Genomic DNA, 18065 nt, shown 5'->3' on the forward strand with positions numbered 1-18065 from the left:
CACACACACACACACACACACACACACACACACACACCTGGGAGAGGCTGGCACAGGTTTACTAGCTGTGCCCCCTTTTGCCTATACTATAAGGTAGTTGTCACTGCCACCAGTCAACTCCTTATTACTACTTTAAGGCCCTTAACAAAGGGTGCCCAATCTTACTGTGTAATGGTACTATTAATACAAATGGTAGTTTGAACAAGAGCAAGGCTATTAGGAGTGGCCAACACATTGTCACCAAATACATATGGAAGCACTCTCAGAACTTAAATATCTCTACACAGATTGGCCACAATGAAAAGTTTAAATATATTTAGTAATAATAAAAGAACAAGAAAATACTCTGTATATAATCACAGTGATATCAGAGTTCAAAATCACAGGGAATATTTAAAACAACATTGCAGGACAGTCTCAAATAAATAAAGAAAAATATCTACACTAAGCTTTGCTATATTCCTGACTATGTCTGAGAGTTACTATACCCTAGAAATTTTCTTACAGAGCCAGGCAGATGTTGTGGTGAATGGTTCAGGTCAGGTCCAAGACCAAATACAGAATGCTCTGTCTCACTAAGAGACTCCTCAAATTAATATCACAAATATTACTGCTGGGATAACTTGCAGAATGAAATCATTTGTTGTCATCTGACTCTATCCCAGGTGAAACCCCCACTACTGGAAGCTGACAATATTTAGCATCTACTTGTGAAAATGCCTAGACCTCAGCTCTTTGGCAGATGCTGGAAGTCTTAAAACAATTGAATTCCTTCATAATTTCAGAGATGGTAATTTTTCACCCTAAGGACAATACAGAACGCTTTTAAGCACAGACTCTGTGTCTAGCTGCATTGAAAACTGAAAGATACCATATTTTATTGCATAGCAATAAAGTAATTTAATTTTAGCTATTCTTCTGAAGTCACCCCCCCCCCCCCCCCGTATTCCGGTTTCTGCTGTTAAAATATATACATTTAAACAGCTAAAATCATGCATGTACATTTCTGTTCTCTTCCAACAGGGCACACTGTTGTTACATCTTAAGTGCAAGCACTTTATAAAATACCTTTATAACACTCATACCAGTTTGATATACACATGACATACAGTTCTAATACAGTTGTTAACAAAAGCATCTTATATAAATCATGTTGATATTCACAAATGACATATAATTATTTACAAAATTCCATCTAGCTTTGCTGGCCATATCCCCTTTCACCACACCCATATTAATAGTTTTGGACTTCTTTAAGGCATTTATTGTTTTTACTTATACCTCTGAAGTAGGGATTGGGGCAATTGCATCACAAAATGTAGAATGGGGAGAACAACCCTTTAAGCTCAATAATGCTAAAAGGAGTGACACAACAACTGAAGGAGAAGTAGTTAGCATACGACCCCTTCAATATGTTGAAATATTACCCTTTGAGCAGAGAATTTACATTAGTTACAGACCACACCTCACAACAGTAGTTGTGTAGATGACAGGATGGTAACTCTAATCTTTTCTTGTGGCATTGCTCCTACTACCCTTTATTTTTAGGATTGTCCATCATCCAGGATGCAGCTACCTGAATGTGTATGGATTGTTCAAGGCCTGCACCCCCTCTGCTGAAACTAGAACAGGTGTGCTGGGTGAGTTACTTATTGCAGTGATTGCATCCACAGTGCATACACATAGGTTTCACCTTAAAACTAAGATTACCTTTAAGAGGGGTGAGGCAAAGTGTATTTTTTCACAAGCAGGAAGGGCAGGCTTTATGCAAACCCATGTGGAGGTAGCCAAAGTCCAGAAGGTTACTACTCCTAGGCAATAACAAGATTCATAATGGAGAGAGTAAGCAGGAGTCTCAAGAAACTAAAAAAGGAATCCTAGTACCTGGATATTTTGACAAGCAATATGGGAGGAATTGTTATTGAATGATTTAGAAGCTATTCTCCTGTGTGATGAAGGTGAATTACCTGCGTGAAAGTTCTGATGAATAGTGCAGACACTACAACCAAGTGAGCTTTTCTCTAAGTGGTAAACTGTTTCTGGAAGAGCAATAGGAGTACACATCAGAAGGCATTAACCTGAACTGTGAACATTTCTGCATTTAATACTTGGTACGTTTACTTCTTGGAAGAATTGATCACAAGAAATATGAATCTCAGTTTGATGAAGAAAACCATGTTCTTTTTTGTTATTTAAATAAACCAAAGCTTTGAAATCTGTAAAGCTGTTTCTCTGATTGATTTTCTGTAGCATGCTGAACAAAGTCACTACACCCGATAGAGATATTATCTCTCTATCTATTTAAAAAGGCCGCAGTGGTGCAGCAGTTAGCATTGTTGCCTCACAGCAAGAGGTTCTACAGTTCGATTCCAGCTGGAGTTCCTTTTGTGTGGAGTCTGCATGTCCTCCCTGCGGCTGACTGAGCTTTAAAGACATGCAGGTAGGTGCATGTGCATGTGGGTATGCCTTCCGTGAAGGTTGGTTGTCGGGCTGGCAACTCAGCACTGTAAAAATCCGCTGCCAATCAATCTGCAGACCAGTGATCCTCTGCGGCAACCCTTAACTGGGAAAAACCGAAAGACTTTATCTCTCTATCTATCTATCTATCTGTCTGTCTGTATCTATCTATCAGGTGGTAAGCATGATCACTACAGTTATGAGTCTGTGTTTTGATTTGACAAAGTATCATTGTCATTTCTGAAAACCTGTTTCTAAAACTCAAAATATAACAATTTCTTCAGTGCTTTATTCATAAGGAGCAGTTGCTGTTTTGCAGAACCTGCCATTGCTTCTTTCCTGCAGGCCCAGAAAGATATTTTGAAAATGCAAAAACATACTCTTGCTGTAAAACCATGTAATAGTCAGTCCTTTTGTCTTTCATACTCTGACAGCAGGCTGATAAAGCAGAGTGTACACAGAGTGGGTGCCCATATACTAAATTACTCTGAGGTTGAGGGTTGGCATAATGGTTTAAGTGTTTACCTCCCAGATGCAAGGTGCAGGAATTGATTGTCACTTTGAAGGAAATTGGCTAGGCTTTAAATGGCCCTCAATGGCAGCTAGCCTAGTGCTTTACCCCTATGAACCTATTACTCTGACTTCAGCATACCTTTTCAGTATGAACATCCCATAGTAAATGCAAAATCTGATGCTGTAGGTATTTGTTGTCTGAAAATGTATTTTTCTTATTGGTAAGCCTGTACTGTGCAGCTTAAAAGAAAGTATACAGCATTGGCCACTAGTTATTTTCATTTCAGCATGCAGCAAATTTTAATATTTCTATTTTTGTATTAATGTAACTATTGACATCTGGAGTTCTTATTTTATCTGATAACCGTGTGTTCTTATGCTGTAGCAAAATCATTATTTTAAAAAAGCTGTAACGTCATGTTTTGTTCTTTCCTCAAGCAAACCAAATTTGTTAGCATGTCCCAGATGTGTTTCAGGAAGTGTATTTTTCATTTGTCAATTTTCCTTTACAGAGAACTGCTTTCGAGTGATGAAATGAGAGAGTATAACAGAGCCAGGGTCTACTTGGATGAAAACTATAAATCTCCTGAACATTTTACGGTAAAGTTCACAAGCAGTGCTTTGCTTAACAGTTAATCTAGCTAATAAACTCACTTTTTGGATTTCTTTTATTTAGTGGTTGCTGTGAATTAGCTTTTTCCATTTCAAAATGCTTAGAGCTTTGCTAAAGCCTGAAAAAAAAATAAAGAAAGAATGGTGTTTTTGTCATATGAAGTGTATATGTTTTCCTGCTTTTGTTCGGAGATCTTTTGCCTGACACATTGTCAGTGTCCTGAGGTACTTATAACTCACTTTTTGTGCCAAATTCTAAACATCTGATATGAAATTGCAGTCAGTGGCTGTGTTGTTGATGATAGTATTATGTTCTATGCATTGTGACTATTGATAAATGTAAAACATCTAATTCTTTTAAAGAGGTTACAAGCCACCAGAATCCAAAACTCACTTCACTTTAGTCTTTCTGGTTGATGTCAAAGCTTGACTGGTCTTGTGAATTAATGGCTGAAATTTTCTCACAGAGCAGAAGGGAATGTAGATTTCTAGGACCAGGGGATATTTTTCTACCAGCTGCTGATACAGTATGGGGCAATTTATACAGTTACTTCTGAATGCATATCAAAATAGTAGCATTAAAATGTATCCTCTGACTTGACATATTAAACATAGTGTGCCTTAATGACTGATTCCTCCGTTGATGTCTCCCTCTATGTGTGCCCACTAGGGGTCAGTCTTAAAATGTATACTCCATAACTAGAGACCCAGAAGGGCATCTTCAACAGCTTGGTGAGGTAGGCAAATCCCTTTTAGTAAGATGTTAATTTTGAGTTGAGTGGGGTAATAATAGTATTAAATGTTTATAAGTGACAAATTTGATGTGATGTGTAGAAGGGATATGGTTGTTAATGTCGCTCAACAAAGGATGTGTTAGAGAAATAGACTTGCTTAATATTATATGAACAGATTATGCTTGTGAAAAGAGAGATCTTAAGTCAGGTGTGCAACATTTATATTGGTGTACCATTTAAATCACTTTCTGTGGGAGATAATTATATGCTCGGTGTCTAGGATCTTTTATTAGGTTTGATGGAAGTTAAAAGAAGTGACCCTGAAAAGCATTGTAATCATTATAAAAGAACATTATTTTCTAGAGGTTCAATATGTAGTTGGCTGTGGGTGAAGGAAAAAACATTAGCTGAAACAGGGTACTGCATTACACACCAGCACCCACACTTTGGTGTGAAGTACCAGACTTTTATATTTGACCAGCTCTGGAGATGAGAAAAATAGCTTTCTGTAAGGTCACTGCAGGGTAAGTTATAAAAAAAAAAAAAACTAATGTTGCAAGGGAGTAAGTCTGTGTTATGCATAACGCATCACTGAAAAAGCCAGCAGATGAATGTACCGGGTTATTCATAACGCATCAGTGCAAAAGCCAGAAGGAAAGTTTACTGTAATATGCATAACACATCACTGCAAAAGCCAGCAGAGTGTATCACATTATGCATAATGCATCAGTGCAAAAGCCAGAAAGCCAAGTGTACTTTGTTATGCATAACACATCACTTCAAAAGCTAGAAGGTGAGTGTACTGCCATTTGGTATGGGAAGCAGTACACTGAATGTTTAAGTGACAGTTTGGAGTAAAGTAACTTGGGTGCAGAAAGCCAGGGTGCAGAATGCTAGTCTCCTTTTGCTGATGTGATGTGTGGTGTGTGTAGAGCTGATTTACATTTTCATTTCTGAGGATACAACATGAAGCATAAATACGTATTACTTGGTAGAGCTGTAAATCGTGCTGAATAATGTAATGATTTTAGATAAAACCATCATCATAGTTGCTTACAGACATTGTTTATATACTGTTTGTGTCTTATTAGTACTAAAGAGTATTGATTCACTGATCTGTGTAACGTTATAAAGTCAGCTGGCCAGGTTTGGATACACTTGGAACAAGATATAGACTTAGAAAAGAGAGAGTGAGTGTTGAATAGATCCATGAGAAATGAGATTCAGAAATTTTAGTTTCAGATGGTATGTAGCTAATGTCTAAACACCTGAACACTGATTTATGCTTACTTATGGTTAATCTCTATATCATGAAACTAAACCCAGGCTGATGGAAAAAATTTTTGCTGCCATTAGGAAATTAATTAGATCATCAGCAAAAGAATTGCTATCTGAAGACTCAATGTGCCTTTGTCATGTATACTAAACTGAAGTACTGGTTTAGTGCCTAATCTGGATAAGAGCAGTGAATATTGTTTTATTCCTGTTTTCACTGCATAGGTGCCTGAAATACAGGGCTCTATGTTAATGTATACATTCGAATCTGAATATAGAACCATGGTGATCAATATAATCGGAGTTTTGAAATGGAAAAGCCCTCGGGTCTTAATGAAGATGAGGCCGTTAAAGCACATCAGAAGTCCTTTCAGCATCATAACTGAGGACCCAGAAATAAGTAAAAATTACAGATGTTTTGGGGATCAGGACTATTGTTCATGTGTTGTTACTGTCACGCACCTGCATCAGCAGGAGAAATCTTGTAACAATAATAATGGTTTTATATCACAAGACCATTTTATCAGCAATTTGGTAGAGAATATTATACATATGATGTGGGAAAGTTTATCAAAATACCATGATCTATGGTGAATTTCTGAGGTTTATTGTCGGACAGTTGGCCTAAAATGAACTGTTGAACAGTAAACAAAATTTTTATCACAAATTGGTAAAGTTTGATAAAAAAAAATAATATTTAATTGTTTTGGGTACAGCTCATGATTTTCCATTAATGTCACTAAAATGTTTACACATTCAAAAATAGGTGGAAATTATTATAATAATTCATCTGAGAGTTGAAAAACAGAGAGAAAGCTAGAGTTATGGTGGGAATTACTCACAGGTTGGCCAACTGTTTTTTTTTTTTGAGTAATGCCAGACATTTATGGAGGAGAATGGTTAAGTTGTAGACAGTGACATAATTGGAAACAGAAGGCATGGTTGATAATTTATCTATCTACTCTCCTTCCCAATTTTTTCCTCATACTAGAGCACTCATCTTCCATAGTTGTGACAATGCCTCTGCCACTGGCAAAAGGCCTTATTCTGCTAAGTGTAAACATATCTAAAATATGGGTCTACTTCAGTAGACCAAAATTCCATTTATCCGACTTTCAAAACACAGATGAAAAACCCTGAAACTCCAGAAGACTGACCACTCGTAACACAACCCACACTCCATTTTTCCAATTTTCCACTTGAGATTGGGGTATCACCTCAACAATGACAATCATCTAGAGCTAAGGTTTACAGTGCCAGGTGACTAGACCTGCCACGGTAGTTCTTCCACTCCAACGCACTCGCACACACTCTCACACCTATGGCAAGTTTAGTGTGTCCAATCCACCTACTATATGTCTTTGGAGTGTGGGAGTAAACTGGAGCATCTTGAGGAAACCCACGTGAAAACCGAGAGGACATGCAGACTCCACACAGAAGGCACTGCAGCCAAGAACTGAACCAAGAACCTTTTGCTGTGAGGTGACAATGCTATCCACTGTGCCACTTTATGCTTATGTAGTGATTTTTTTTTTAAATCAGGAAGTGTGGTTAGTGATTTCTGCTGGTAAGTGGTTCCAGGTAACAGGACCAATTTCTGTGATGGCTATTTTCTTTCTATTGTAGTTTTAAAATGTGGTCATATGACTGGGATGCTATCATCCTGGCTACATCTTAAAGGATAAAGTTGTTCCATATAATGGAGTTTATTTATTGGGCATAGGCAGTATCCTAGTTTTAAGACTTTGAAGACAAAGCAGCTAAAGAGGAAAGATGCCTTGTCATTTATAGCTAGCCAATGAAGTCTCAATGTGTTCAAAATGATGGGTTTGAGAATCTGCTAGTAATGTAAATCAGAACATCTTATTTTCAGTAATTTATATTCTTTGTGTATTTGAGATGAGCGTAAATCCAGCAGGGCTAAGCAGCATTCAAGCAGGAGAAGCACTACCTTCTTAGCTACAGGAAGTCTGGCCATTGGAGAGAGTAGGTATGAGATCTTTGAGATGTGATAGAACTTTGGTAGTTATTTTGATTGTGTCGGTGCTGAAAGTTAGAGATTGTTTAACTGAAATACCTGGTTATTGGTCTTCAGCAACATTAGGGTTCTTTTTAGGATATGTAATAAGGTTAATCTTTTTGGGAGAGGTGAATAGCATTATGCAGGAGCTTGGTCAGGAGTTTCTTGTTAGCTGGCCATTGGCAAAGTTTATTAAGACTGTTTTGTAGTTGCCACTGCAGTTTGGTATTTGACTTGTTGGCTTCTAGGAGTAAAATATCAGCATATAGAGTCAGTCCCAGTGACAGTTATTTGATAGTTAAATTATTAATGATTAGAGAGAAGAGGAGATTGCCTAGAACAAAGCCTTGTGGTACTCCTATGCTGAGGATGTTTCAGTTGGAGTATTGATTATTGCAGTAGAACTGAAATGATTTGTCGGTAAGATTCCTTATTCACAGGTCAAGAGCATTCCCTACCAGAAGGGTGCCCTGTGTTTGAAATGCATCCATTATAACTGCTGTACCGACTTGGTCAGGATTACCCATGTCCCTCCCTCTAACATCACCCCCCCCCATAGTCAGACTCACCCATGTCCCTCCCCTCCACCTCCACCTCCCCATAGCCTATGTTACTTCCCTGCCACACTGGGAAATCATAGGGGGTGGAGCTTCCACAACCTTTATTCCCAGGCAGGCAAGCCAATGAAAGCTGTGCATCTGCTACTCATACCACTCATGTTCTAGCTTCCTGAATGACGAATTGATTTCAGGACATCTGGGTCACCATCTTATCTGTCTGCACCATAGCGACTGTAAAAGTGTTTTGTAAAAGATGGAATGCAAAGCAAAGTGATAGTTCTGCATCAGTGTTTGTTGTATTTTTCAGCATCAGAGTGAGTAACTACACCCAGCTGCACCACTCCTTCCTCCATGGGAGCAAGAAGCAGGTTTCTTCATTGTGAACTGGTGAGTCTGATCTTCCCAGAATGCTATAACCCCCACTCCCTGGTGGCTTACATGCTATACTAGTGCTGCTTCCAAGAAGGTGCATGCATGCCGCCATACATGTCAAGTCTCCTGGGTGAGCAGTGCACCACCTTGAAGTATGGGCAGACTAGGCTACTTGTTGCAGTCCTTCTGTCTGCTCCTTCTCATCACTGTAGTGAGCCAATCTGACACCCTCACTAGACAGGTGATTCAGTATTGGATGCTTCATCCCTCCCTTCCTGCCTAGACCCTCTAGCACCTGAGCTGCTTGTCCAACATGGGCTCTCTGAGGTGCAGTTAAGTCTTTGTCCCTGTATGCAGGAGGGCTCGGGCAGCAAGTAACTAAGTCTTTACTCTGCAAAGCTTTCAGTTTTATTACCTTTTGCTAACGCGTAGCAGCATCTCCCAGCTACAGAAAGTGGTAGTTAAGAGGAGAACGTCCTTTAATATAAATTGCTACCTTGTCTCCTGGAAATTGCAAGACAATGTTTTCAGTGATGTTTAGAATATGATTGCTGCAACATGCATAATTTTTATTTTATAATTAGTTTTGCTTGACATCTTGTACAAATTTTGCTCCACAACAGTATGCACATGCTGGCTATTGCACAAATAGCAACTGTCACATGGCTGCTTGTATGCAACATTTATAGAAGTCTCATAGCAGCTTGAGGTGTACCACAGTTTTTCTGCTTGCAGGCAGCTTTTTACACCTTTTTCTTATGTTTATTTATTTTGAAGCACATTCCCTCGCATATAACAAGTAGCTGGAAATACATTTTCTGTGTACAAAGGAAAAACAAAAGTAATTAGGGTATTGCAGTAAAGTCTGTACTGACATCATTTAAAGAGGCCAAGGTGACATATGTAACATTGTGGCAGGTTGACCTTATGGAGTGTTGTTCATTTTTTTTTTTGAGTAAACAACATTTTAGCAGACCTGAACTTGAGTGAACCAATCAGATTATGAATTAGTAACAATGTTCTCTCCTGCTTCATTTTCCTTTTTCTAGATATGTAAAAACATTGCTACTACTACACAGAACACCCATAGTTATGCGTTAGATATTTTCTTCATTTAAATGGAGCTGTTATTTAAGCCTGATGTTGTCACAGTGTCCTTTATTTCTTTTATCTCTCTCCTTTATAAATCCAATAAAATACTGTACCTTTAAGTCTATATCTTCACTGGATTTACACATATGCCTAAGCTGGCTGATGGTTTCAGAGTTCTAGTCCCATTTCTGTACAAATACATATATTTGCGTATTGCCACTGTTAGCTTTCACTGAGAACACCGTGAATAAGTACAACTTAAATTCCCAATGTTTGATATAGTAACTGCATTAAGGAATTTACACATCTTAGCTGTATGGCTTCTTTCTCTTCAAATTCAAGTGTGTCACAAATGTATATTATATTGTCTATCTTATATGATTCTCTGTATTTTTTATGGAAGTATTTTAAGACTGCATCATGACTACACTTTTCTTATCCATTTTAAGAACGCGATCATTGTATGTGTAAATACATTATTTCTTTACCCATATTGCAAGTCATTCATGCATTAATTTACTTTCAAAACTTGCTTTGTCCAACTCATTATCAGAAGTCTGAACCTGCTCCAACAAGTAGTGGACATTAACACCTAGGGGCATTTTAGGGCAGAACTAATCTGCATATCTGCATGCCTTTACCATATGGAAAACAACTACATACTCAGAGAGGGCATGGAAACTATGCACAGAAGACACTCCAGCTAGGAATAAAACCAAAGTTTCCTGCTGTGAAGCGCCAAGTTTAACCTGTCCACCATTATGCCACCGCAATATTGCCAGTCCACGTCTATATTTTTTGCTCTTTGTGTAGGCCTTGTTGAATACATGTTGCATAATGAATCACACATGGTAATGCCAAAAGATCCGAGTCACACACGGTAATTCCAAATGATGGCATATCATAGTTTTTCTGCCTTGCAGGCAGCTTCTTACTGCTGTTTCTTATGTGTATTTATTCTGAAGCACGTGTCAAGTGAGAGGAGTCACACATGGTAATGCCAGATGAGAGGAGTCACACATGGCAATGCCAAATGGAACATGTTGCTGCTGGTCCACCACCGCTTCATTTTTTCCCAAGGCCTGTAACATGTTTCCATTCCTTATGACATGCCATTATCCTTTATTTTATTTATTTATTTATTTATTTAACATTTGTTGACCAGGGAAGTCCGACTAGGTTCCACAGATCCTGTTTTCAGTGGAGGTCCGGGGAGAAATGCTCCAGAAGCATGTCTTTAGAATGTGGGAGGAAACCGAAGTACCCGGAGGAAACCCACGCGAACGCAAGGAGAACATGCAAACTCCGCATAGAAGGCACCCCAGCCGAGAATCGAACCAGAGAACCTCTTGCTGTGAGGCGGCAGCATTGCACCACTGCATTTGTTTTTACATTTTTTAAGTATTTTCAGTGGCTGGCTTGTTGACTAGTTGTGTTTTTAAAATCTTCTGCACATTCTTTAGTGCTGTTATTTTAAATTTCTATATGCTTTTATAGTTTTAGTTTGGAAAGATAAATAGCCTTTAGTCTGCTTTTTCAGCACTGTCTGAGCTGTACATGATAGAGGTAACTGAAACAAAGTCTCCTCAGTTTGTAACCCTGCAGATTGTTTCTCTGCTTCTGATTTAAAGGTATTAGTGTTTATCGTCAAGTGTTTTCTGACTAAACTGTACTAGGACCTTCATCTTCCTTAGCTACCTTCAAGGGTTAAGACATTTCAGGTTGTCTTGAGCTCACAGTATGGGACCACAGTGTATGCCTTGTCTGCTTGTAGTCACCCTAATCTAAAATAAATTAGCTTAGTGATTCTGTGTGGTACAATAAAGAATGTTAAACAAAGCAAAATATGCATAGAAATACGAATAGAAAAGATAATTAAGCACAATAAAAGCACTTAGACTCTTTCAAATTAAAGGTATATCATAAATAGGAGTTCCAACGTAATAAAATAAACAGTAAAATCATAGAATAAGTGTTTCCCCTTTCATAAAATACCATCATTAGACTGTTGGCACATGAAAGTTAACTTCTTTATATAACTGAAAATCACATGACCACATGTCATTCAGAGTTTCAGTTGTTTATTTTATCTCATTTAAATTAACTGCATCATTAAGTTCAGGTTTTTCACATGCGTAAGACGTGTGTCAATTAAATTCTCTGATATCTAGCACGAACAACCTAAATGAAGTTAAGCTGAATTCCGTATCTGTTAGTCAGAGAAAGGTTTCTTTTTGCATTGATTTGACTGTCTAGCATCTTCTTGACTTTCGGTTGGCCCACTCATTATACTTGGAGTGAGAACCCTTTGACACATTTATTCTGAGGAAGGTGGGGATCATTGTCCATGTGAAGATTAGAATTTTTCCTTAGGGGCCTAGTGATTCCCTATTCATGCCTTGGAAGCATCCAAGGAAGTGACATGCAGCTGGATGTCATGATGTATGCACCTACCTCATGTGTGTGTGTGTGTGTGTGTGTGTGTGTGTGTGTGTGTATATATATATATATATATATATATATATATATATATATATATATATACACACACACACACATATATATATATATATATATACACACACACACATATATATATATATATATATATATATATATATATATATACACACACACACACACACACACACACATATATATATATATATATATATATATATATATATATACACACACACACACACACACACATACTATAGATGTATATTTAGTCAAAGCTCCTGCTCTTGCCACCCTTGTAGACAGCACCTCCATGTGATCCCTGCTGTGCACTGGAGATTCCATTACTGCAATGTGACTAGGCACATGCCCCCTCCTCATGCAAAGAAAGGTGTGCAAGCACAACCATGTGATTCTTTTGCTTCCTCCAGACAGGTCAGCAGGAGCACAAGCTACAAGCTGGACTCCTTTTTTGTAGTCACAGTCAGACTCATGACCTTATTCCTCTGCGTCAACACATCTGACCGAAACAGAGATGAGAAGGTTGTTAAATTGATTCCATGATAGTAACCAGCCTGTTAGTAATACTGGGATCATTCATAGTGTGTATGTTGTGTTTATTATATGTGCTCTGCTTTACAAGCTCTTCTCCTTCATTATCCTGTTCATCTACTTTGCTGTGTTATACTATAAACCTGTCCGTCATGCTGTGCACATCTCTTGGAGAGAACCCATATCTGGGGTTAAGTGAGTTTGCAGTTTAATTTAGACTGTACTAACAGCTGACAAAGGTGGTGGGATTGCTTATCATTCACTACTGAAAGCAATATCAGAAATGACACTTAACATGTGGAATGAAGGTTAGATTATTACAAAGGGTGTTGAGCTTTTTAGAACTGCATTCTACATGAAATTAACAATGTGCCTTTTAAATTAACCTGGGACTTCTGGCAATGAAATACACTGCATTATCATAATGAACAGATATTTCAAATATCACTTAGAAAGCTAGCAGAGTGAATCCGTGATCTGATTGACTGAGGGAGTGAATGTCTTAATGTGACTGCTTCCCGGAATTCTGAGACCATAACCAAAAAGTATCATAACAATACAAAAAACATGAATGTCTTCAACAAAGCTTCCACAGATCATTGGCTAGAAAAATTAAAAGTGTCAGTCTTGAACTGGAGTGAAGTGAACCACCATCATGTGCTATCCAAAGGAACATGTCGTCATTTTGAAGATAATTAAAAGATATGTTTTTAATTATTGCTTAATTAAACACATTATAATACAGAAACATAAAATACACGGTTTAGTTCCTTCACCTGACACGTATAAGTAGAGACAGGATCATGCCATAAAATCAGATGCTGCAGTTATGTATACATTTATAGTAAATGTAAAAGTATGTCAGTTTTTCTTGTCAATTAAATTATCTTTTCTCTTTGCCTGTTTGCTAATAAAATTGATAAGGCATACAAGACAAAGTAGGAGGTATCTTATTTATTAAATCAACCACTGTATTCAGAAGGAAGATGTGAGTATTCTAACCTGATCCTTTGTTAGTGAAAACAAGAGGGAATTACTTGCATTTGATGAGTACATTGAGCTCTGAGCTCTTTCATGTGTCATTATGTCATTTCCTTGAGTAAGTCATCTGATTGGTTGGTGGTTATCACCTTGTTTTACCAAAAAAAAAAAAAAGCAAAAAACGTCACATAGTTTTGTCATCAAAGTGGTTGGGTGAAGTTTGCAATGCAGACAACCTGAGATTTATTTAAACAGAGCTTATCTTTACATAGTCAGGAGGACAGTTTGGGAAGGTACACCCATCAGCTTATCTCTTCTATCATCTGGTCATAGTTTTGTACTTGAATCAGTGATGTCCAGCCTTTGGAATAAATTAGGGTATAACACAATACTTACGCAAAGAGGAGAAAGTGAAAAAAAATGGAATGCAAACAGTTGGCTACTGTTGTTTCCACTGCAGTTGTGAAAGTGAACCTAATGACAAGATTCCTGCATATGTGACACGATAATGTTTTCTAATCTTTCAGCACATTTTATCCTCTGTTGCAATGACACCTAAGTGTGTTAAAGTAGTAGTAACTAGCCCAAGTCATGACTTTGATAAAAAAAAAACCTTTCCCCATCAAAGGAACATCTCAGGCTGCATAAGCAATAAGTACAATATAGTATAAGGCAGAATTGACTGAGGAATTAAAAAAAAACGAATAGTTAGCTGTGGTAATAGGGTACCAAATGATCTAGCCATACTCAGGATCAAATAAGCACATTTCAGAAAGCACAGATATATCTTTTAGTGCACACAATGTGGTGAAAATGTAAGTTTTTCTGTAGAAGAGTGCAGCGATAAGAGGGCATATATTCACACAGGTAGTAAGTTAATTTCCATAATCTATCTGTGATGTCCTTCTACTCCTCTGTTAAGTATTCTTTTCATGGGGGAGTTGCCTGCCTCAATGACCCAACATCAACCAGTATGCAAAAGACTTTTACTACTTAGAGGTGCATGGTACATCGCACATAGGCTGCTTTTGGACATAGGCCATAAAAGTGAAGTACGCACACACCATCCTCAGAACTTCTTTGCCACCCGTTTGGATGCTACAATCTGTGGGTTTCAAGATAAACTACTAAAAATCTGCTCTTTCCCCATCTCAGGACCAGATGTTTCTGAGATGCAGGATGCAGACAGACCTTATAAAGGTCTCTCTTCCCACTCAGAAGGCTCAAGAGCTAATCTACTTTTTCCAAAGCCTCATTCCACTAACTCGCATCACTGCCAGGTCCTTTCTCAGAACCCTGGGCTTCATGGTATCCACCATCCCAATGCTTCATCTGGCAAAACTGCACATGAGAAAACTACAGTGGTTCCTGAAATCAGTGTGGATACAACATGCACATCCACTAGAGTTCCCAGTTCCCCTTCTCCCTTGCCCAAAGAGAGAGATTACCTGGTGGATTCAACAGTTAACTGCCAACCCAGGTCTCCCACTCCATCCTCTGCCACCGGTCCAGCAGATGTTCACAGACTCCTCAGACGCAGGATGTGGAACATCTTTTGGCTCCATAAAAGCACATGGGACCTGTTCCCCCTCTCAAAGAAGGAAACACATCAGTATAAAAGAATTGATCTTCATTCCAGTCCCTCTAAAAATGTTCACAGACAACATGACCCTTCTTTGGTATGTGAAGGGACAAAGACTTATCTCCTTTGCCGACTAGCCCTGCAAGTGTGGGAACTGGCTGTCAAACTCAGACTCCCTTCCGGACTATGTATATCCCGTCCAGCCAGAATGTAGTGTTAGACACATTGAGCATGTCTGACATGCAATGCCACAAATGAATGCTTCACAGAGAAGTGTTTCTGGACATTGTCCACAGATGGGGTACTCCACAAATAGACCTTTTTTCTCCCCAATGAACAGACAACTTCCACAAGTTTGTGCCAGAGATCCATATTGTGTGGTCTGGAAGATGGATGCGCTCAGCTTTTCATGGTAGGGGAAGTTTTTTTTATGCATTCCATCCCCTTCCTCTCATTCCAAAAGTCCTGCTAAAGATTAAGCAGGACAAACCAAAAATCTTTATGGTGACCCCCCTTTGGCCAAGACTTCCCCGTACTCCTGCATTTAGCCAAGGGCAAACACCACAAGTTACCCCACAGAGTAGGCCTTCTCACACAACACAAAGAAACTCTACTCCATCCCCACTTGTCTACTCTTCAGATGATATTGTGGGTGATACTGTTTTAATTCCTTTCAGACATCTTTTTTCTGAGGATGTGCTTAGGGTTCTGCAAGTAGACTTGGGCTTACGCAAAATAGATCTCACTCTTTTGCGTTTAGGTCTACTTTGATTTGTTTCTTCAAACCGTACACCCTTTCTATAATGCTTCCAAGTGAACGCCATGTCATTCTTAAAATCGTTTAAATCACGCTGATACTTCCTCAACTTCCGCCCCTGCAGCTCTTTATCATATTTATCCATTTCAGACAAATACTGACAATATATCTCACCATATTCCTTTGCACCACTATACACATTAGTACGTTCATTAGTTTCCACTAACTTAGCCATTAAATCAGGAAGCTGTTTATCATAATGTTCAACAAGCAGCTCCATAAACATGTTAGAAGCCACTATTTGTATGTCGCGCCACTTTCTCATAAACTCAGCGTCATCAGCTCCCAATCCTGGTTCAAGCTGAACCCTAAGGCCATGCGGAACTATTTTCGCTTTTAAATATGCTTTTAGCAGTTTTGTATGCCATACTAATGAACGTAACTTTTTTGTCACTTCACTTAGTTGCCTAAAATGTTGCCTAATATTCATCTGCCCCATAACGTTAGGAGACTCGTCTTCTACAGTAGTTGTGGTAAACACCGAAACATCATCTTTATCCACTGCCAAACTGTCAATAAAATGTTTAAGCTCAGAATGTACTGCCATTTCCAAGCGACTGTATGCTTCTCAATCGTATAATTCCACCTCCGTATTAGCTTGATTAATTCACAGTCCCATTAACAAGCCAAACCCTAGGCCTGCATTACACGCTGGTATAAGATTGTAAAATTAATGTTCTTAAAATGTTTTTAAAATACTTCATAGTGTTTCCCCGGTCCTCCACTGAAGATAGGCATCTATCCAAAATATGTAAAGGGTAGGGGAAATAGACAATCTTTGTGGCAGATCAGCTCATTGTACAGATCTCATGAAAATGTGAGCATGGAACAAGGAGGTACAAGCACCATTACCAGCTTATATAACATTATTTTCTAGAAACTGCTTATCTGACCTTACATTTTACCTCTGTTTAATAAGCACAGATCTAGCCCCAATGATAATATGGCAAGGATTAAATCTCCACTTGGCTTCCAAAACCGATGCATGGTTTTAAGTTCCTACAACAATTTGTGTCCTCATTGCCATGTCCAAAATTGCACCAACAGCTGCTCATGTCCATTATTATTAGTTTGTAAGGGAACCTCAGGATGCTGTCAGATGATTACATATATCTAATCAACTGCTACTCATTAATTGGCATGGCTAGATAAGGATAGAGTGGGGGTCATTATGAAGTTAAATTAACTAAATATTTAATTCATGCTTTTATAGTGCCATTTTACTATTTTGTATACAATAAGGGCAAGGTTTTTGCCTTTGATCCTCTGTGTAATGCTTGGTGTGTATATTAATTTTAAGGCATATGCTAATTAGCTGTGTTGTGAAGAGCTTCATTTGATTTCTTCACTGTTGCCTTAAAGAACAAGTGCACACTGAATGGAATGTTTGCTTTCCTCAAAGTGTAATTTTGGCCCTATGTTCTCATACTAAAACCTGTGACTTAGCTGTTTATCCTACTCTGTAGAATTTCTATTCTAGTCTACATTCTTAGTGCAAACTAGGATGAGGCTTTGTGAAATTTCATGATTCTTTCAGTAGGAATTTGTCTTCATCACTATTGCATCATAACGTCTCTCACATCTGAAAGCATTTTAAAACAAGTACAACAAGGTACCTGCAGCTTTTGCTATGCTGCACCCACTAAGGTCATAAAGGTATTCATACTCACAAATCAGAACTCTTATAATTAAGTGCTGTCATAAAAGAGGTGCATTCTTTCCCTTTCCTCTGGCCTTAAACCTGCCAAACTTCATAGTCTGAAGATGACTAAACCCGATAACCACTAAGGGCAACTTCTGTAATGAGCTGATCTTTGTGAGCCAAGAAATATAAAAATCTGGCTGACTCGGGGAAGGAAGATGAAACTGAAACTCACAAAAACTCACTTTTTAAAGAGGCTAAGTTATCTTTACTATATAAATACTTCATAGATGGTATAACTCATATGTAAGAATGCAAATGTAAGAGTCACTGCAAAAAAATAGTAACATTCTTATTGAGAATTTCTGAAAACTGGACATGATTTTTTACCACCTC

The 18065-nt window shown here is 38.2% G+C and overlaps 1 protein-coding gene across 3 annotated transcripts in view; it reads left to right on the top strand.

Moving 5' to 3' along the window:
- The window catches only part of INPP5A (inositol polyphosphate-5-phosphatase A), a 3411481-nt gene that overhangs the window by 1290178 nt on the left and 2103238 nt on the right, over positions 1-18065 (top strand). For all 3 annotated transcript variants that reach the window (XM_044056820.1, XM_044056818.1, XM_044056819.1), the window contains exon 4: positions 3483-3570. In XM_044056820.1, coding sequence (XP_043912755.1) covers positions 3483-3570 — 88 coding nt within the window. The remainder of the gene's footprint in view (positions 1-3482; positions 3571-18065) is intronic.

The sequence above is a fragment of the Protopterus annectens genome, chromosome 14.part0, assembly GCF_019279795.1.
Source record: "Protopterus annectens isolate FY-2018-M chromosome 14.part0, PAN1.0, whole genome shotgun sequence".
NCBI lineage: Eukaryota > Metazoa > Chordata > Ceratodontiformes > Protopteridae > Protopterus > Protopterus annectens.